Source organism: Peromyscus californicus, unplaced genomic scaffold, assembly GCF_007827085.1.
Source record: "Peromyscus californicus insignis strain IS unplaced genomic scaffold, ASM782708v3 Scaffold_23__1_contigs__length_62951481, whole genome shotgun sequence".
Lineage (NCBI taxonomy): Eukaryota > Metazoa > Chordata > Mammalia > Rodentia > Cricetidae > Peromyscus > Peromyscus californicus.
Window position 1 is genome coordinate 17,625,233 of NW_026294534.1, and position 21,493 is coordinate 17,646,725.

The 21,493-nt window shown below is 47.5% G+C and overlaps 1 protein-coding gene across 2 annotated transcripts in view; it reads right to left on the reverse strand.

Annotated features, from left to right (window-relative positions):
* The window catches only part of Tacc1 (transforming acidic coiled-coil containing protein 1), a 91,310-nt gene extending 85,965 nt beyond the window's left edge, over positions 1 to 5,345 (reverse strand). Inside the window, exon 1 of one of the 2 annotated variants that reach the window (XM_052751867.1) lies at positions 5,239 to 5,345. In XM_052751867.1, the coding sequence (XP_052607827.1) occupies positions 5,239 to 5,312 (74 nt within the window). In that variant the 5' untranslated portion in view covers positions 5,313 to 5,345. The remainder of the gene's footprint in view (positions 1 to 5,238) is intronic. The other variant, XM_052751863.1, reaches the window with a different exon arrangement.
* Positions 5,346 to 21,493: the final 16,148 nt, after the last annotated feature.

Genomic DNA, 21,493 nt, shown 5'->3' on the forward strand with positions numbered 1-21,493 from the left:
CACACTCACACACACTCTCTCACACACACAGAAGAGATATCCCCACTACACACACTCACACACACATACACACACAGAAGAGATATCCCCACTACACACACACACACACACACACACACACACACACACACACACAGAAGAGATATTCCCACTACACACACACACACACACACACACACACACACAAACACACTTACACTACATGCACCCACACACACACCAGTAATTCCCTTGTCCTGAACTTCAGGCCATTTCCCTTTCAGCGAGCTTTGCTAGAGACAGAACAAGCCATCTCCTAAAATTATATATTTCTACATTTCTCAGGCCATTTCTCCAAGTTAGACACTATAATTCTTTTAACTTGTCTTTATGTAGCTAATTTTTCTGTGCCTTTTCCTACAACTTTCTCTAAATCTCTCTTTAATTCTACACTAAAGCACTTTACATAGGCATTTTTAAAACTTCTGTAGTAAATGAAAACTGATGGCGCTTTTATTTATTTATTTATTTTGAGACAAGACCTCACTCTGAATCCCAGCCTTTCCTTCCAAGTGTTAGGATTATAGTGTGCACACACGCCTGGCTTGGAATTAACGTGTTTTTAATTATAGTTGTTTTTTGTTTGATATTTGAGACAGGATCCCATCACATAGCTCCGGCTGGCCTGGAATTGCTATGTAAGCCAGACTGGCCTAGACCTCACAAAGATCCACCGGCTTCTCCCTCCTGAGTGCTGGGATCAAAGGTGTGCGCCACCACACCTGGCTGAACCAGCATGTTTTTAATACAAATTATCTACAGAGAAGATGATGAACAATACTATCAGTTTGAAACCAGTGGGATTCAGAATAAGTGTGCATATTGTGAACCAAGTTTCTGAGTTCAAAAATTCAAGGCCAACACCCCCTCTTCCTGTCAGGAACATTTACCTGCTCCACAATGACTTTTCCATCAAGAAACACTTCAGACATTGGCCTTGAGCACACTCCTAAAATCCCAGGTACTTGGAAGGCTGGAGCACAAAGATCGCATATTCAAGGCCGACCTGGTGGGCAGTGTAAGAGCTTGTGTCAAAGTGGAGAGAGAGAGAGAGAGAGAGAGAGAGAGAGAGAGAGAGAGAGAGAGAGAGAGAGAGGGCTGGGGATGAGGCTCAGTCAGAGTGCTTGCCTGTCATGCACAGGGCTCTAAATTTAATTCCCCGGAACCACCACAAAAAAAGAGGAGGACGAGAAGGGGGAGGGGGGAAGGGAGAGGAAGGGGAGGAGGAGGAGGGGGAGAAGGGAGGGGGAGGAGGGGGAAGAGGAGGAGGTTGCCCTTCAGATTAACTGTTGCAGACTTTACAGTCGAGAGAAGATTAAACCTTCTGCATCTTGCTGACATGATCAGAAAGATATAGGCAAAATCACTCAAGACCTCCGAACACTGTCTACACACACACACACACACACACACAACTGGCTGCCGACCCAGTCCATTATTCACTAAATCCAGAATGCAAAGGTTGGTCCAGAAATTTAACCTGTGCCTATCATATATTTCAGACAGACAAGCTAAATAAGAACGAGGTGATTATCTATAAATCATGGGCTCTGCTTTATCTCATTCTCTGAAACTGCCCCCAAATCACCCACGTTCCTAGAAAAGCTACCACGGTAGGTCGGTCGGTGGGTGGGTCAGGTGTATCGCCAAAAGCAATCGACCAGGGAAGCAGAGGTTTCAAACAGCGCGCCCAACTACCACATACCCAAGGCGGGCCTGTCTTCTTGGTAGCGTTCCTTCCTGAAAAACTTGGAAATGAGCTGAAGGAAAAAATGAAGAGGTTGCTGGACTGGCCATACAGCTCGGTTGAGAGAGTGCCTGAGCGGCAAACGCCAGGCTCCGGGTTCGATCTCCAGCACTGTGTAAAACCAGGCATGGCAGTGAACACCTGTAATCCCAGTACTGGTGCGGGGGGTGGGGGATGGGGGGTGGGGGGGTGTTGGGGGGGCATTTCCCATTTGTCCTAAACTAAGCGAGGGGCTGGGGAGGGGGGCACAGCATAACAGGAATTCTAACACAAGTCTGCCTGCCCCCACAGCCGCGCTTTCTTAATCCTCAAAGCCTCCTGGAATGAATGAATGAATGAACGAATGAACGAATGAACTAATGAATGAATGAATGAAACTACTTCGGCTTTTACCCAAGTCAGCCATTTGTTTCCTTGGGCTCAGAGAAGGTTAAACTTTTAAACACTGATGAGTTTGACTGAAATCACACATTTATTTCCATGCACTTGGACGCCTCTTGGTATTCCTCAGCGGAGTCCCTGTAAGGGCCTTCTCTGGCTCCTTTGAGTACCTACTAGTTAAGTTCTTCTGAAATACAGACTGTGAACATTCTCAAAGACTATTTCTCCCTCAAAAGAAAATGCCTGTGAGTGCATTAGTCATGTGACTTTCATATGATTTTTTTTTTAAAGGAACAATAGACTTCAAAAATGCCACTGTCCAAGGGGGCACTTCCTTGAGGTCAACGTTATCCAGGGCAGACACATGTCCCAACAGGAAGTCTGCCGGGACCCATGTGAACAATGAGTCCTTGCTCTCTTGGCCCCTGGAGAGACTTGTGGTATGTGCCTCCGATTAGTAGCGCTTGGGTAAAAAGCAAATTTTTTGCTTTTACAGGAATGGAATTTCATCTTTCTAAAGTCATTACATACACACACACACACACAGAGAGAGAGGGAGAAGGAGAGGGAGAGGGAGAGGGAGAGGGAGAGGGAGAGGGAGAGGGAGAGGGTTCTGTGAAGCCCTGGCTGTCCTAGAACTTGCTCTGTAGACCAGGCTGGCCTCCAACTCAGAAATCCACCTGCCTCTGAGCTCTGGTACTAAAGGCATGTACTACCACACCCTGCTTCTTAAGGTCTTTAACTGGCATCCCGTGTCCGCTAAGGCTGCCTCACTGAGCAGAGCCTGATGAGATCAAAATCGCAGTCCTGAGAACGAAGCCCAAAGCCTAGGCAGGCACTCCACCACTGAATGACAACCCATGTGCTTACCGAGCAAAGACCAAGGATGTCTGTTTGTATTGGTTGATTTTAGGCAAGCTTTGTCAAACAGAGAAGGTACATGAAGAACTTCCAGGGGAGGGGATCAGAGAGAGAGAGAGAGAACACCAAGACACTAGACAATTGAACAATTGATGACTTAATACCCCAGCAACTGAACTCACGTGCACCTTCACTTTTCCAAACACTGCCAGTGAAAAATCTACACTCTACCTTCAAACTATGCAGTAAACCTTTACAGTCACAATCCATAAAGATCAGTTATTTTCATCCTTGGCTGAGAGAATCAATGGTGTATGTTCACAGATAAAATGGTTCACAGATAAAATGGTTGTGATTCACATACATACAATCTTCTATCGGCCTCAGAACAGCCCATGAAGCTGTTTCTACCATTTGGTTTAAAAAAATGATGAAATGGAGATATAGAGAAGTTAAGAAATAAATAAAAGACCCCCCCAACCCCCCACACAACCCTGACTTAATTATTTTTTCCGTGTTTCAAGACAGGATTTCTCTATGTGGTGCTGGCTGTCCTGGAACTTCCTCTGTGGACCAGGCTGGCCTGGAACTCACAGAGATTCACCTGCCTCTGCCTCCCAAGTGCTGGGCTTAAAGGCATGCGCTACCACCCAGCTAATTATTTTTATTTTATGTGTATGATTGTTTTGCCAGCATGCATGTATGTGCACCACATTTGTGCCTGATGCCCAAAGAAGTCGGAAGAGGATGTCAGATCCCCTGGAACTGGAGTTGTGGGATGGTTCTGAGCCACCATATGGGTGCTGGGAACTGAACTCAGGTCCTGGGTAAGAGCAAGTGCTCTTAACTGCTGAGCCACCTCCACAGCCCCGAATGTTTGTTTGTTTCTTAAAAGTTACATCAACTCTACCATTTTATATTTTTGTATTAAGCAATGCCAATTCAGATTCCCTTATTCGAGGAAAAGGAAAGGAAAGGGGGTGTGTGTTCTGCTATGTGAACTAAAATCTGATTGTTTCTTCCCACTTTTCTTAGGTGAGAGGCAGCTGCAACTTGAACTCTCAAAGTAGACACCCTAGGGTCCGATACTTTGTAGCTGGGTGACCTTAGACAACCAACTTGATTTCTCTGTGCTTTGGTTTATTTACGGGTAGAATGACAATACAAGAAACTAATTCAGTGTTCTTGGAGATTAAATTGCACAAAGCAATTATTAAGTTGTTTTTTTTTTTAATCAAATCTCACATGCTCGGTAAATCTCAGCTATCCTTTTTATTCACAAGTTGCACAAACTACGTTTAGATTTGTAATCATATGTAAATATTAGGAGGTACAGAGCTGGTGACATGTGGTTCAACAGGTAAAGATAGGTCTTTGTACCCAAGTCTAACAACCTTGAGTTCGACTCCTGGGACCCAGATAGAAGAAAAAGAGCTGGCCTCCACACGTGTGCCCTGACACAAATAAATAAATAAATAAAATAAAGTTTTTTTAAAAAATAATAGGAGGTAAAAATAACGTATTTAGTATTTGGATACCAGGAGGCTGTTTTGCATTGAAAAGATTATTTTTAAAAAAAAGGAAAGGGAAAAAAAAAAAGCCTTACCGGGCGGTGGTGGCGCACGCCTTTAATCCCAGCACTCGGGAGGCAGAGGCAGGCGGATCTCTGTGAGTTCGAGGCCAGCCTGGGCTACAGAGTGAGTTCCAGGAAAGGCGCAAAGCTACACAGAGAAACCCTGTCTCGAAAAACCAAAAAAAAAAAAAAAAAAAAAAAGCCTTGCCATGCCACAGCGTCTATCCCCCTGAAGAGTCACCTCCAGCGCACACACAACTAACTCCCCAACACAGTTTGGACGGCTCCGAGCAGTCTCTCAAGTCTTCATCGGCACTCCCCCTCTCCCCACATTCTCCCCAACTTTCACCACGTCCCGCACTGAGCTAGTTCCCTCTTACGGTGCTTGGCGTCCCCAGCTGTCGCCGTCCCGGAACAAAGCTCACTTGCTGCAGCTACAATGCTGCCCTTCTCTGAGGTCACCGGGCACATCGCCGCCGCAAACAAGAGGGAATTCTTGGGAGCCACAAGCGCCCCATCCCCAACCCCCTGGACCCCGCAGGCCCGCGCGGGTCTCGTCGAGCACCCCCACCCTGCCTGCCCGGTGTCCGTCCCTTGCCCCCGGGGTCCCCCGGCCCCGCGCCCTGCGCTGACTCACGCGGCCTCCGCGGCTATCGGGGACGTCTCCCCCGCGGGCCCCGGGCCGCGACCCTGGGAGTGCGAGCCGCCCATCCCAGCCAGCCCACGGGTGACCTCGGGCGGGAGGCGCCGGGAGGAAGGGCCTGACACTCGCGGGGCGGGGCCGCAGCCACCTCCCGCCCGGCCCGCCCGCCCCGGCTGCAAGCGAAGCTGGGCGAACCCTACTCCTGCTACACCACCACGTTCACCCCCAACTAGCTGGGTGACTTGGGACAAGGTATTGCACTCTTTCTGAGTCTTGCTCAAAAAAATAAGGGAGTGTGTTCACCGCTAAATGTGCACGTTGCCTCTGCCGACCGAAGAAGGAAATCTTTTCCAAACTCATAAGAGAAAAAAAAAAAAGCAGACAGATGGGGTGTAGTGGCACACCCCTTTAAATCCCAGAGCTCAGGAGACAGAGGCAGGTGGATCTCTGTGAGTTCCAGGACAGCTAGGGCTACATACTGAGACCCTGTTTGTTTCTTGTAGTGCCTGCAGGCCCGGAATGATCTTGAATTCCTAATCTTCCTTCTCCAAGTGCAGGTATTTTATAGGTGTGTACCAGCTACAGCTAGCTCGCTCGCTCGCTCTCTCTCTCTCTCTCTCTCTCTCTCTCTCTCTCTCTCTCTCTCTCTCAGAAAAAGTCTTGCAAAGGCTGGCCTTGAACTGTGGCTTCAGATTTTCAGTAGCCCATGCTACGCTTATAATGTAACTTTCATAATGACTAGAAGATTCTGACATCCCGGTCTCCTAGTTCAGTGTTTTGTCTCCTGGTTTACCAGCAATGAATATGCACCAGTTGAACAAAAGAGTTAGTTGCTGGGTGCCCAGAACTGGGCCCAACTTTCTCTTGACTGGAAGCTATAGGAAAATAAAGATGTGTGTGGCTACGCTTGTATGTTTCTACAAAGAGTAAGATGGCCACGATCCTAACACTTAACAACGTCTCTCTTGTGTGTCAAAGTTTTGATGACCTGTTGATCTAAGTATGTGGAGCGGGAAGATAAAGACTAATTAAGGAAAGCATAATGACGCTGGAACTGGGATTTCTGTAGGAAGGACTTCAAACAGCTAGAGAAGCGGGCTCTGCAGGCAGAAGCCCGTCTTACGAGAAGTTCTGATTCTTCCAGGGTTGTCTGGAGCAGTGGGGTGGAGCTGGACCACCACTAATAACACAAGCCCTACTCAGAGTCTGGGAGGGCAAGGCAACACCATGGACGCCCAGCACCCCAGGAGGGGCCGGGTGGGCCTCAGCCCACCATGGCTCAGCCCCTCCTCCTCCTGGGATGATGGTCTTCCAAGGGAAATCGGAGGGCTAGGACCGGCAGAGAGCAGGCACCAGAAAGCTTCCTTCTCTGGGTAGATAAGACCGGAGACAGAGACGTTTCGTTTCTGTCAGCACAGAAAGGCACGGGGTAGCGTCACTGAAACAGTTTGACAGGAAAAGATGGTGCTGAAAGTAGAGCTCAGTATTAGAAGACTTGACTAGTGTGTGTGAAGCTGTCCTTGATTCCCAGCACTGGAGAGGGAGGAGGAGGGGAGGGAGGAGGGGGAGGAGGAGCGGGACGATGACAGACAAATAGCAAGAGGGAATCTGCTGTGTTGCAGAGACATTGAGACAGCCGGGGGAAACAACTCCACAAAACAAAGTGAAAGACTGAGGCCCACCCGGCCCCTCCCGGGGTGCTGGGCGTCCATGGGGCTGCCTTGCTGTTGTGTGTCTGGCTGCCCTGGCAGTTACAGGAAAGGCTTGTGGGTAGATCTCCAGAGTCACGGGAGTGACAATACTGAAGGGGACATCTTGTCCTCATCTTGTCCTTGGGAAGGACACTTATCTGAGAGCCCATCAGGAAGCATGCCCAAGGCAGACTGAGATCCCCGATGCTCCTCAACCCCCAAGATATGTAATTTGTGTTCTCATGTTTTTTTTTTCTATTTTAGACATTCATATGGATTTTCAGATCAGAAACACACTGTGGAATTATCTGCAACCTCTCTGTTTAATGGGCCTTTGTTCAAAGTCCTCTCCTTTTTATGCTCCAGTTAAAAACAAAACTAAGAAACATCAGCACCCCCCCAATGCAGACACAGTATGGGAGCCCAACATCAGCATCCCCAGTGCAGACACAGTGTGGGAGCCCAACATCAGCATCCCCAGGGCAGACACAGTGTGGGAGCCCAACATCAGCATCCCCAGGGCAGACACAGTGCGGGAACCCAACATCAGCATCCCCAGGGTAGACACAGTGTGGGAGCCCAACATCAGCATCCCCAGTGCAGACACAGTGTGGGAGCCCAACTCTGTCTCTCTAACAAAGCTTACCTTCAACAGGACATCTCTCTGCCCCCAGAAATTACATCAAATGAGTATCCACTTTCAGAGGAAGTCATTTTGAGAAGTAGAAATGGTGATCTCAGAGAGGCACCGTTTCATCTGGTTTGGATATCATTTCCATGTTGATTTTTTTTTTTTAAAAATATATTTAAAATTGTATTATTTTATGTGTAGAATATTTCGCCTGTGTGTATGCCTGTGCATCATATTCATGCCTGCTGCCAGAGGAGGCCCGAAGGGGGCATCCCTGGAACTGAAATTACAGGGGGTTGTGAGCTGCCACATGGGTGCTGGGAATCGAGCCCGGGTACTCTAGAAGAGCAGCCAGTGCTCTTAACTGCTGAGCTGTGGCTCCAGCCCCTCACATGTCAATTTGTGAAGGATAAAACTGCTTCATATTTTTAGATCCACAGATTACTCTTGAAATCAAGCAGTATGAGTGCTCCAATGTCATCATCCTCCATTCAAAAACAATGGGTCTATTGAAGTTGCTTGCTCTTCCCATATGAGATTTAAAATAAGCTTGTCAACTGTTTTTAAACTGTTGATTATTCCAAGAGCTGACGGTGGCAAACACCGAGGGGGGAACGCAGTGTATGACTATCTATTTTCTCTGCCTTCTTTAATGTCCTGTCACGCTGTCATGCTTTAAAATTTTCAGCCTATGGGATTTATTTTATTTGTGTGTGCATGTGTGTCGTCTGTCTGTCTGTCTGCAAATGTGCATATGAGTACCCATGGATGCCAAAAAGAGGGTGCTGGATGTCCTGGAACTGGAGTTATAGGTTGTTGTAAGCCACCTGATGTGGGCACTGGAAACCACACTCTGGTCCTCTGGAAGAGCAGCAAGCACTCTTGACTACTGAGCCTCTCTCCAGGTCTTGCACATCATTTGGAAGATTTATCCTAAGCATTTTGTTCCATTAGAGATGGAGTTATTTTACCATTTTAGATTCTAAATGGTAGTTGCTAGCAAGATACAATGGATTTTTTGTGTGTATTGTATTCCGCAGGCTTGCTAGCATCATTTATCTTAGTCCGTAGGATGAAAATATCAAGTAGGAGGAAAGTATCAAGTTCAATTTCCTGGCTGTATCACAGTGAAGATGAGGAGATGAGAGTGCATCATGTCTTCCTCTTTTTCCCCCTGCTGCTTAGAGTGGAAGAGCTGAATGCAAGCATCCATGTTTAATCTTGAGGTAGAAGCATGTGCTGAGGGGAAGCAACCAGAATCTCTGATACCACGAACCCCCTAGCTTGTCCACTAAAAAATATCCTTTATGTGCAAAGAAAAAGAAATATATATAATAATTTATATATAATTATTAAATATTAAATTTATATATATATATATATATCATTTAGCCATTGTCATTTTGCATGTCTGTAAGATTTGGGCAAGTCATTCAAGATACTGATCATTCATTTGGTGACAAGAATTCCATTATTATACAGCCAAAAAACCCCAGGACCTTGAATAACCATTACCTAACAGCCCTGCCAGCAACCACTCCACCCTGCTCCATAGATCAAGGGCTATGACACTTGACACCAACTCCAGCTGAAACGATCTATTAACCCCCCCCCCCCCCCAAGCCATCAGGGCTCCCCACAGGTCTGTGTTTTGAATGCCTCCTCCCATCCAGTGACTATACTGTGAGAGGCTAGATTGTGGAACCAAAAGGCGGGCTTAGCTGGAGGAAGTTCACCGGAGCCAGGTTCTTGGGGGGCTTATCCTCACCCACTTCCCACCCTGCTCTTAGCATCCTCCTTGCCATGATGCAAACCGCTTCTTCTGAAACTCTGGGCGGTAAGCTGTTTGCATCAGGTATTTTGGTCACAGTGATGATAAAAGCGATACTATGGAAATGTTAATGACCCGAAAGCCTCAGGGGGGCTGAGACACTCAAAGCTGACAGAACTGATAACACCTGTGGAAGCATCTGCCCAGGCGACCCACACACCAACCCCGCAGGGTGACTCACCTGCAGATGGACTTTGAGCATATATAAGACCTCAAAGCCCGCCTCCACAGTGACACACGTCCTCCAACAAGATCACACCTACTCCAACAAGGCCACACCTCCTAATAGTGCCTCTCCCCTTGGGGGCCATTTTCTTTGAAACCACCACAGAGGCTATGGTGGTTTGAATAGGAATGGCCCCCATTGGCTCAGATGTTTGATGGTTGAATGCTTGGTCATTAGGGAGTGGAGCCACTTGGGAAGGATCAGGAGGTGTGGCCTTGTTAGAGGAAGTATGTCACTGGGGGTGGGTTTTGAGGTTTCAAAAGCCCAAGCCAGGCCCAATGGCTCTCTCTTCCTGCTGCCTTCGGATCTAGATGTAGGACTCTCAGCTACTTCTCCAGCACCATGTCTGCCTGCATGCTGCCATGCTCCCCACCATGATGATAATGGACTAACCTGTGAAACTGTAAGCAAACCCCAGCTAAATGCTTTCCTTTATAAGAGTTTCCATGGTTGCTGGGCAGCACACTCCTTGAATCCCAGCACTCTGGAGACAGAGGCAGGTGGATCTCAGTGAGTTCGAGGCCAGCCTGGTCTACAGAGTGAGTTCCAGGACAGCCAGGGCTGTTACACAGAGAAACCCTGTCTCGAAAAACCAAAAAAAAAAAAAAAAAAAAAGAGTTGCCATAGTCATGGTTTTTCGTCACAGCAACAGTAACCATAACTAAGACAGAGACCCAGCCTGACTCAACTGTCAGCCAGGGAACATGACCATCCCATGGCATCCCAGGAGAAGAGCTAGGAGAATATGTCCCTTCTACCACGCTTTTCTCTTTCTGACTTCCTACAGCTACTTTGTCCGCTAAGTCTGAGTATATAGCAGATACAAGGCAGCCATGGAGGCCAGCATCCTGAGTTCGGAGCACAGTGGGAGAGGCTGGACAGTGGGGGAGAGTGGAAGATGAAGACACATAGAAGGATGTAGGGTCAAGCTCTTCTCAAGATAGTTCACATATATATCCGCTTGGCTCGTAGACACAGAGGGGCTCTGGAACTTGCTCTGTAGTCCTAAGCAGTTAACTTCCTCTCCAGACCTCCTGCTCAGTTCCCAACTCTCATGAGAAGTGGAGAATTTAAAACAGCCCTTCAGACCCCTTTCAGCTCTGGTGCATGTGACTCCTTCTAGAAGCCACTACAGGCCTTTTCCTGTGATCCTTGAGAACTGACAGCTGCTTGCTTGCTAAATATACCCAGGCCTTTCTTCCTGAGATGTCTAGCATCTGCCCTAGCAGGGCAGTAGTGGCTAGCCCCTGAGCCATTCCAGGGCATGAGCAGGCTGTGCTCATGTGAGTTATGCAGGCTCTGGAGAGCTCATTCGAAAAGCCCCGGAAACAGAACGAGACGACCATTCATCCGGCAGCTGGGTGGGCAGACAACCAGCATGCTTACTTGTCCCTAAAGATGACTGAGAAGGCCTCAGCATCTGGCAGCAGCTGGTGCAGTCCTCGGGCTGGTGGGCAGGTGGCTGGCAAGCCCAGCAGCTCAGCAAGGGGTCAGCTGCCAGCAATTATGAAGACAGTAATGGTTAGCCAGAAAGTCAAACTATGGAAAATTCCAGGCGTCCTCTGCTGACAGCAAATAACATACCGAATCTTCCATTCCTGCCTTGCAACATTCTCTTCGGTACTAGTTTCCCACTGTTTCTGTCTGCTTATGTTTCTCTGGGGCCTCCAAGACTAGAGGACCGGGCTAAGGAAGAAAGTCTCTTCCTTGGTATTTTCAGGGCTGAGGATGAAGAAACATAAAGGTGGTGTTTCCCCTCAGTTCCCTTCTTGTGTATCTCTAGTAGACTGGAATAAACAACAGAATTCCTCTCTTCCATCCACCCACTCTCAGTCCTCAAACCCTCCCCCAATTACTGATGAGTCCCAAATGTGCACTCCTTTATCCAGTGTGATTTGGAGGAGGGAGGGAAGCTGAAGAGAGCTATATTCTCAAATTCTTAAAAACTCTTCCCAGGCTGGAGAGGTGGCTCAGTGGTTAAGAGCACGGGCTGCCCCCCAGCACCCACATGGAGGCTCACAACCATCTGTAACTCCAGCTCCAGGGGATCCGGCACTCTTGACTGTGGTGCACGAGATTACGTGCAGGCAAATCATCCGTACACATAAAAACAAACAAGTAAAAACATTGTAAAATGATGACAACAACAAAATACAACGATTGAAAACGAACAACAACCTTTCCTGTATTGCTGATTCCTCGATTCTATTGGCATCATGTTTCAAGCAAAAAAAAAATTAAAAAAAAAGATTCTTGTTATAAACATCCCCTGGCATGGGAGAGAAGGAAGGAAAGAAAAGGGAGGGGTTTTTTGTTTTTGTTTTTTTAAAAAGATTTATTTATTATGTATACAGTGTTCTGTCTGCATGTATACCTGCCCACCAGAAGAGGGCGCCAGATCTCATTACAGATGGCTGTGAGCCTCCATATGGTTCTTGGGAATTGAACTCAGGACCTCTGGAAGAGCAGCCAGTGCTCTTACCTCTGAGCCACCTTTCCAGCCCTAAAGAGGGTTCTGAAAGAGGACTAATTTGAGATTTTGCATTCTGAGGGTGCAAGATATAGGGCAGGGCTCAGCTGGAACCTTCTTTATTTTGTGACATAGTACATTAGTTACTTTTCTGTTGCTGTGACAAAACATCACCACCGAGGCAGCTTGTAGAAGAAAGTGTTTGTTTGGGCTTCTGTTTCCAGAAGGACAAAGCCCGTCATGGTGGGAGGCATGGCAACAGGCAGCAGCCGTGGTGACGGGAGTGGGAAGCTGGGAGATGATATCTTCCACGGCAAGCACGAAGCCGAGAGCAAACCAGAAGTGCGGCAAGGCTTTAAACCCTAAAGGTCTGCCCTTAGTGACAACCTTTCTCCAGCAAGGCTGCCTCCCCATTGCCTCTCCAGACGCCACCAACTGGAGACCAGCCATTCAAATGCCCCAGCCGATGAGGGACACTCAATCCACCACATATAGGAACCAGGATCCTTGGAGGAACAAAGGAGGGCCATGGAGATATAGAACCCCTGGGAATTCACAGACACAATTAAGAGGGCCACATGTGGTGGTGGTATACATCTTTAATTCCAGCACTCAGGGGGCAGAGGTAGAGGCAGGTGAATCTCTATGAGTTTGAGGTCAGCCTGGTCTACAGAACTAGTTCCAGGACAGCCAAAGCTATCCAGAGAAGCCCTGTCTTGAAAAACAGAAGGAGGAGGAGGAGGAAGAAGAGGAGGAGAAGGAGGAGGAGGAGGAAGAGGAAGAAGAGGAAGAAGAGGAAGAAGGAGGAGGAGGAGGAGGAGGAGGAGGAGGAAGCAGCTGTGGCGGCAGCCTCGGCCACACACCTCACAGTTACACCCAGACCAGCGCGCCTGGTAGTTTTCTTGTTCAGATGCAATGACCCCATGAGTCTCCTGTGAGGTGCCCTTGGCACCCTCTAGCCCCTGGCACTCTCTCCCTCAGCCTTCATGTCTAATATGCCTCAGATGGATGGAAATGGGTTCAGGTCGGTGATCAGATGGAACTTAGCAGAACTCTGATGTCTAACGGAAGCATCCACACACTAGCACGGAGTTCGAATCCCAACTTCAGCACCTACATGGTATGTGTCTTCGTGTACCTCATTTCTTTCTCAGAACCTTGCTGTCCTCATCAACAAACTGAGGAAATATTCACCCTCCCACCCGTCCCCTGGGACTGCACAAAAGCACCTCACACAGGCCTGGCTCACACAAAGTACTCAGCAAACTCTGGTTGTAGATTTCTTCATTGACTTACATTTCCGGGGAAGTTGGTAAATCAAGGCATACTAGTTACAAGATCATTCTAAACTTAATTCAGAAGTAGGAGATGCTGATCAATTTGGGTTTGGGGAGGGGGAAGAAACAAAAACAAAATTATTTTTTAAATCATGAGCTGCCTCATTTCCTTAAAATAAGCTATTTTAAAATAAAATATAGCTCTTGAATGTTTGTATCTCAACTTGAAATCCTAAAGTCATTCTTCCAGAAATACAAATGGTCTTGCTAGTGGCATTTACTCACTGGGGGGAAAAAAGGAAAGAAAACAAATAAACAAACATACACAGAACAAAACAACAGCAAACCCCACGTTGTACGGTTATGTGCTGCGCTGCGCTGTGTGGCAGAGCTGAAATGTGAACCAGTAGGCCAACTGCAAGACTCAGCCTGCTGTTGTTAATAGTGTCTAGGGTTGGGCATGGAGCTCAGTGGTTAAGTACTTACTGCGCATGGGTGAGACCCTGTGTTCCATCCTACACACACACACACACACACACACACACACACACACACACACACACACATGTACGTACGCACGCACGCACGCACATGGGTGGGGAGGGGGAGAGCCCTCTGTACCATTTGTAGATAAATATTTACCAGGATGCAGCATCCAGAACGGCGCAGTGCTAGCCCCCGCAATCCTAGCACTCCAAAGACTACCATACAGGATCACAATTCCAAACAAACAAACCAAACCAAAACAAACCCCCAACTCCATGCGTGCACAGAGCACACTTCCTTTCATAGAACATTCTGTCTTGGCCCCGCTCAGCCCAGCCACTTCTCAGAATCACCCTTTACAAAAACACAAAGGGCCACGGCTACTGCAGTCTCCTTCTTCCTACCCCTGTCAAACAGCCCCTTCAAAAGCATTCAAGGCCTCGCGGCTCAGACTCGGCAGGCAGGATGGGGCTCCAGTTCCACAGACTGACCAGTTATGTAAGGTCTACACTTCCTGTAGACTCCTCACCAGCAGAGGCAGCATATGCCTCTCAGGGCTTCAGTGAGGACTACCTGAACTGACTGTGTGATTGCAGCTCTGCAAACCGGTGCTACAAGAGCAGTCTTTTGCAGTCCAGGCAGAGCACCGTGCGCCCGGGTCAACAGTTCTGCAAACGGTTAAAACTTCCTTCCAACTGAGAACCTTACCTTCAAGCCAGATCAAGGCGCAACTTCTGGGCTGGGACTTAAAAGAGGAGGTTACTGGGGCGCCAGATGCCTGGGCCTCCATGTTGAACGCCTCCCCAAAGGGGACCCCATCATTACAAAGAACAGTGTCCTTGCATCGGAATAGAGGACATTTTCTAAGAGACACAACTGCGTATGAGGTAGGAAGCCTGTCCCGGAGCCTGGGGTAAATTGCCTAGCTCTATTCCTACTCTGCTGGTAAGTGAACTTGCCAGGCAAGTGACCTGGGGTCAGTGCACTCGGAGACACTTCCTATGGAACTCAGGCGTCTGCACTGGGAGTGATGGCTGGACCCCCTCCACAGTAGCCCTGCATACTGCAACACCCAGAAAGAGCACATTTGCCTTGTTCGCCTGTTGATGGTAAAACCTGGTTGGAACCCAGATTCAAACCCTGCCTTCTGAACTCAGGAGCATGGGCGTGAGACCCGGGTGGTTCACATCCTTCCTCTGTCATTTACTGAGCCATGCACGAGCCTGATCATCATCTGTCAAACAGAAATGGTGATAACGGTGTCTGCCAGCTTTAGTCTACCTCCTGGCATACGGCAAATGCCCCACAAGAGTGAGTTGGGACTTCTTGATAACCAACGGGTAAGTTCCGACTATCTAGTTTGGTTCCCTTCCACATTTAGTTTAGTCAGAGAACAAGGCAGCTGAAATGCAGCTAAAGGGCAAGCGTATCATAAAGAGGGAAAAGCCATAGGACTCCAGAGAAGGGCAGTGGAAAGGCTCATCACACCTACTTCCTGCCTTCCTCAGCTTTGTGGGGAGTACCCTGAGTTCCCTGGGCCAGTTCAGCATCAGCAGCTATGGCCAAGACTAGGTACACAGCCACAGCCTGCTTACTGTCACTACCAAGGCCAAGGCTACACGAGCTTCTGATTGAACCATAGAGACTTTACACAGCACCTATCCACAAACACAGCCCTGGTGCCACACCCCCACACCTGGAAGGACCACCTCGGAGGCACACTGACCCAGGACCATGAGAGGGAGGAAAATGAGCCAGAAACATCCAAGGTTCATGCCCTGGGGGAACAGCCAGGCCCTGGTTCAATCTACTCCCAGCTGACCCTGTTTACCGATGCTCTTGGCCAAGTCGGGGAGTGGGAGGTAGGGGGCAGGAATCAAGAGAAGAAAACCTCAGTTCACACAACTTATTTCCTAGACTTTGGCCGTTCACCCTTGCCACTCAAACAGCATTTTGAAACGTTGCCACCTTCCCCCAGGTGACCTCCCAGCCACCCTCTTCATGGCAACATCCGGAGGGAAGCTGAAGGTCCCACACCGGGTTTGGCAAAGGAAGACTGAAATGCCCGCCATCCTACCTGTCCGCAGTGGCCGCTGCGTCCCACCTGCTGCGGCGACTGGCCGGCTGGCAGGGTCACCCTCCTCCACCAGCACTTGGGCACAGGGAAAGAGGATGTTTTGTAACTTTTGGCTGGAGCTTCCAGAGGCCGAACAGGAAATGTCCTCTGGGACACGGAGCTCAAGGAGTAATTGCGGGTCTTCCTGGAAGCGCTTCGGAAATTTGCTTATTTCCCTCTCCCTCCCCTTCTCCCTCTCCCCTCCCCTCCCTTCCCCCACCCCTCTCCCTCTCCCCTCCCTCCTGCCTCCTTTCCCTCTGTCCCTCTTTACTCCGTCATGTACTGAAAACATTTTTCCTCTGGGTAAACTTGGCTCCAGAACACTCTCCTTGTGAGAGACTTTCTCATGTTACAAAATTTAGTTTGAAAAAAAAAAAAATCCAGAGCTTTTTTTTTCCCCTCTGAACTTTGTACTGGGAACATTTTTTGATAGATTTTTTTTTCCCTGACCCCTCTGGATTCCAAGAAAATGCACGCCCACATCCCTCTTACTGGTCCCAGTCTTCTTTCCAGTGGAAAAACAACATCTGGTAGCAGACAGTCCTTTAACTCTGGGCCTCCAGCTGAGCCGTCTCCTGTTGGGGTGACCACCCTGTACCTGTGTGGAGTGCAGTAAGAGATGGGGTGCCTTGGGTGGGGGGTCTTTAGGGACAGGACTGGGTACCCTTCCTAACTAACCATCTCCTCTGGTCCCCAGGGATGGGGCCAGGGGTAACCGACTGAGGGGCCAATCAGAAGATCCTTTAAAGGTTGGAAACACCTTTAGCCTTTGTGTGAATGGTCGCAGGCAGCCACAAACTGGAAACATTTAGGACACTTGACTATGCAGGGAAACCTGCCATTCTCACAGTGCTGACTAGGGGTGCAGTCAGGAAATGGAACTTTTTTTTTTATTATTTATTATGTATACACTCTTCTGCTTGCGTGTTGCCTGCAAGCCAGTAGAGGGCACCAGATCTCGTTACAGATGGTTGTGAGAAGAAAGCAGGCAATAAACTAATGAAGTAAGCAAGACTGTAAGAAAAGGTATTTTTGACAATTTCATCGTAGCAGAGATTTTCTTTAGGAGAAAATTTTATTAAATGTATTTTAGCAGATACATAAAGCCATAAAAATTGTAGTATGTGGTAATAAAATTCAACCCGATGTAGCATGAATCTTCAAGAGTCTTATTAATAAAATCAAACCTGAAGCCAGTTATTGGGGTGAACGCTGGAAGATCAGAGAAGCAGAACAAGCCACAGCTTCCTCACCTCGCCAGTTCCTCAGCTGATCCTGTTTCCTCAGACTGGAAGCCTCTGTGTCCTCATCCAGAATGAATCTCAGCTGAACTGTTGCTCAAAAGCCTGAAAGCTTCACCAGCCAAAACGCTTCTAGTTTCTGGTCCTCACACCTTATATACCTTTCTGCTTTCAGCCATCACTCCCTGGGATTAAAGGCTCGCTTTCTGGGACTAAAGGCGTGAGGGCCAGAAACTAGAAGCATTTTGGCTGGTTAAGTTTTCAGGCTTTTGAGCAACAGTTCAGCTGAGATTCATTCTGGATGAGGACACAGAGGCTTCCAGTCTGAGGAAACAGGATCAGCTGAGGAACTGGCGAGGTGAGGAAACTGTGGCTTGTTCTGCTTCTCTGATCTTCCAGCGTTCACCCCAATAACTGGCTCAGGTTTGATTTTATTAATAAGAATTTTTAAGATTCATGTTACAACCCATTATTAAAAATATTTTATTGGGGGCTGGAGAGATGGCTCAGTAGTTAAGAGCACTCGCTGCTCTTCCAGAGAACTCTGGTTTAGCTCCCGGCATCCACACGATGGCTTCCGACTATCTGTAACTCCTGTTCTAGAGGATATAATGCCCTCTTCTGGCCTCTGGGGGCACTGCACACACATTCAGACAAACCATCCATACCAAAATAAGTAAGTAAATAAATAAATCTTTGAAAAATTAAGTAATTAGGCACCTAGTCTACATTCTAATATATTGAACCACAGCACTGGAATAAACACAGAACACTTGTTCATGTTATTTGTTTCCTCAAATGATCTCAAAACCACATTCTGAAGAGCAGTAGACAGAGACTATTGGATATCTAATGCCAGACAAGACAAGTTTTAAAAGATGGCGTCTGAGTGCAGCTCTGATAGGGTGTAAACTTGGCATATCCACAACCCTGAGTCCAATCCCCAGCACATACACACAATTAAATAAACAAGAAGATGGCTTCTGCCCCAATTTAAGGACACAATTCTAATTCTATAGACTTAAAACTATGCAGCTCTTGGGACTGGAGAGCTGGCTCAGCTGTTAAGAGCGCTGGATCCTCTCCCAGAGGTCCCAGGTCCAATTCCCAGCACTCACATGGCAGATCACAGCAGTCTGTAACTCCAGTTCTAGGGAAATCCGACACCCTTACACAGACATACATGCATGCAGAACACCAAAGCATGTGAAACAAATTTTTTAAAAAGTTGAATTAAAGAAATAAGCAGCTCAGTGGGTATGGGGCTTTAGGGTTAGGGCATGGGGCTAAGGCAAGCCAAATTAGAGCAGTAGGTATTTCCAGTGCCCATCCTGAGGACAAGAATTGCTAGACTGGCCACTTCTGTTCAGTTGTTAAACTAGGTGTGTGTGTGTGTGTGTGTGTGTGTGTGTGTGTGTGTGTCACAAGCCTGCCTGCATGTGAATGCGCAGACCAGAGGTTGGTCCCAGGTGTCCGTCGGTTCTCTCCAGCTTGTTTTATGGGACGGGGTCTCTCCCTGAACCCCACCGAGTCAGCTAGAGTGGCCGGCCAGCAAGCCGTAGGCATTCTTGAACTCCACCTCCGTCCATGCTGGGATTTCAGGCAATTGCATGCAGGTAAACACACACACACACACACACACACACACACACACACACACACACACACACTTAAGAAAAACTGAATCCTTTAGAAAACAACCAGTGCCAATGAGAATGGGGGTGCAGGGAAGAACCCTCGTACAGCGACGATGACGGGATTGTAAACTGAGGCAGCCACTGTGGAGATTAGAACACAGTCCTGCAAAGAGAGCTGAGGCTAAAGCCGCAGCCCGACCCAACTCTGTGGATGTACACTCACAGGAACTGGAGTCAGCACACCACAGAGACACTTCAACATTCATGTTTATTGCTGAGATATTCACAACAGGCAAGACACAGGACAGCTTAAATGCCTAACATAACCAATACAGAGTGTGATATATATATATATATATATATATATATATATATATATATATATTATAAAACATACATATATAATAACAGATATACATTCTACAGAACTTTATTCAATGATAAAAAAAGAATGAAATGTCATTTGCAGGAAAATGGATGGAGCTGGAGATCACCATGTTAATGGAACCCAGAAAACTAAGACAGCGGACTCTCAAGTTTGAGGCCAACCTGGAGTATACAGTAAGTGTCAAAACAAAGCAATGAAACCCAGTCAGGTGGTGGTAATTCCAGCACTAGGGAGGCAGAGGCAGGCAGATCTCTGTGAGTTCGAGGCCAGCCTGGTCTACAAAGCAAGTTCCAGGACAGCCAGGGCTGTTACACAGAGAAACTCTGTCTCGAAAAACCAACCAACCAACCAACCAAACAAACAAACAGACAGACAGACAAAACAGTGGGGCTGGAGGGATGACTCAGAAGTTAAGAGTACCTGCTGTTCTTTCTGAGGACCGGAATTTGACCTCTCGCCTGCATCAGGATGCTCACAACTGTCTGTACTTCATTTCAGGGGATTCAACACCCTCTTCTGGCCCATGACTCAGCCTTGGCTGAAAACCTACTATGTGTGCCAGGTCTGTTTGAAAATTTCTCAGAAAACAATTTCAACACCACAATTGTATCAAGTATTACCACTTTTGGGGTTTTTTAAGGTATAGTTTTATTTTAATTATGCATATGTGTGTGTGTTGTGGGGTGTGTGTGTGTGGGGGGGTATGTACATCTATGTACAAATGCCTCAGAAGCCAGAAGAGTGTATTAGATCCCCTGGGGCTGGCGTTACAGACAGTTCTGAGCTCCCTGTTAGAGGTGCTGGGAACTGAACTCTGGTCTTTCACACGAGCAGGACTACTTCCAAATCACGGAGCCATCTCTCCAGCCCCAAGAAGGGTGCTCTCAGTCTACAAAAAATGAGCTGTGGCTGAGTACATTTTGCAATGATACTTGGTGGTGTTAAGATTGTTAGTGATCAGGGCCTTTGAAAAAAATTTTTCAACTGATGTATTCTGATCATACTTTCCCTTTCCCCCAGCTCCTCCCCACATTCCCTACCCACCTGGCTCCATATCCTTTTTCTGTCTCTTTAAAAAACAAACAAAAATAGACAAACAAAAAACAAGAAACACACACAAAGCCTCCCACCCCCCCCCCAAAAAAAACCCCACAAAACAAAAACTAAAATATACAAGCAAAAGACCAGTAAAACAAAAATACCCAGTGTGGTAGTGTGAATGTAATTGGCTCCCATAATCTCATAGGGAATGGCACTATTAGGAGGTGTGGCTTTATTGGAGTGGGTGTGGCCTTGTTGGAGGAAGTGTGTCACTGTGGGGGTGGGCTTTGAGGTTTCCTATGCTCAGGATACCACCCAGTGAGTCAGTTGACTTCCTGTTGCCTGCAAGATGTAGGACTCTCAGCTACTTCTCCAGCACCATGTCTGCCTGCATACCGCCATGCTCCCTGCCACGATGATAATGGACTGAACCTCTGAAACTGTAAGCTGCCACCTCAATCAAATGTTTTCCTCTATAAGAGTTGCCATGGTCTTGGTGTCTCTTCACAGCAATAAAATTAAGATACCCAGACAAAGCAAAATGAGACAACAACAACAACAAAATCTACAGAAATACCATTGAGATCATTTTGTGTTGGCTAACTACTCCTGGGCATGTGGTTTATCCCAAAGTGTGGCTAAAATACCCAGTGAGATTCCAGTGGAGAAGACTAATTTTCCCTTCATCAGCAGGTTTCAATTGCAGATAGTTTTTTGGTTGAGGGTGGGAGCCTATGTCCACTCCCCCTTCTCAGCGCTGGGACCCCCACCTGGCTTGACCCTGTACTTGCTGCCACAGTCTCTGAATTCATATGTGCATCAGTCCTGTTGTCTCTGGCTAAGGCATTTCCTTTTTAAAATTCACGTTATTCATGATACCTGTTTAGTCCAGCAACTCTCTCTGATGTTCAGCGTTAGAATTGCAAACATCATCCATCCATTCATTCCAGTCAATAAATATTTATGACTATCAGTGCACATAGCACTGGACCAGGGCATGAAGGAATGCCCAAGGGATGTTTGTAATCTAGTAGGCAGAGAAATAAACACACTTGTATCCTTCAGCCAGTGGCTCCACCCCGAGCTGTACCCACCTGAGAAACCAGTTGTCAGCCGTCAGGATCTCAATCCATTCTGAAACGCTTTTATCTCTCTGAAAGAAATCCTTTATCAGTTCCCAAAGCCCCAACTTCAACACACACACACACACACAC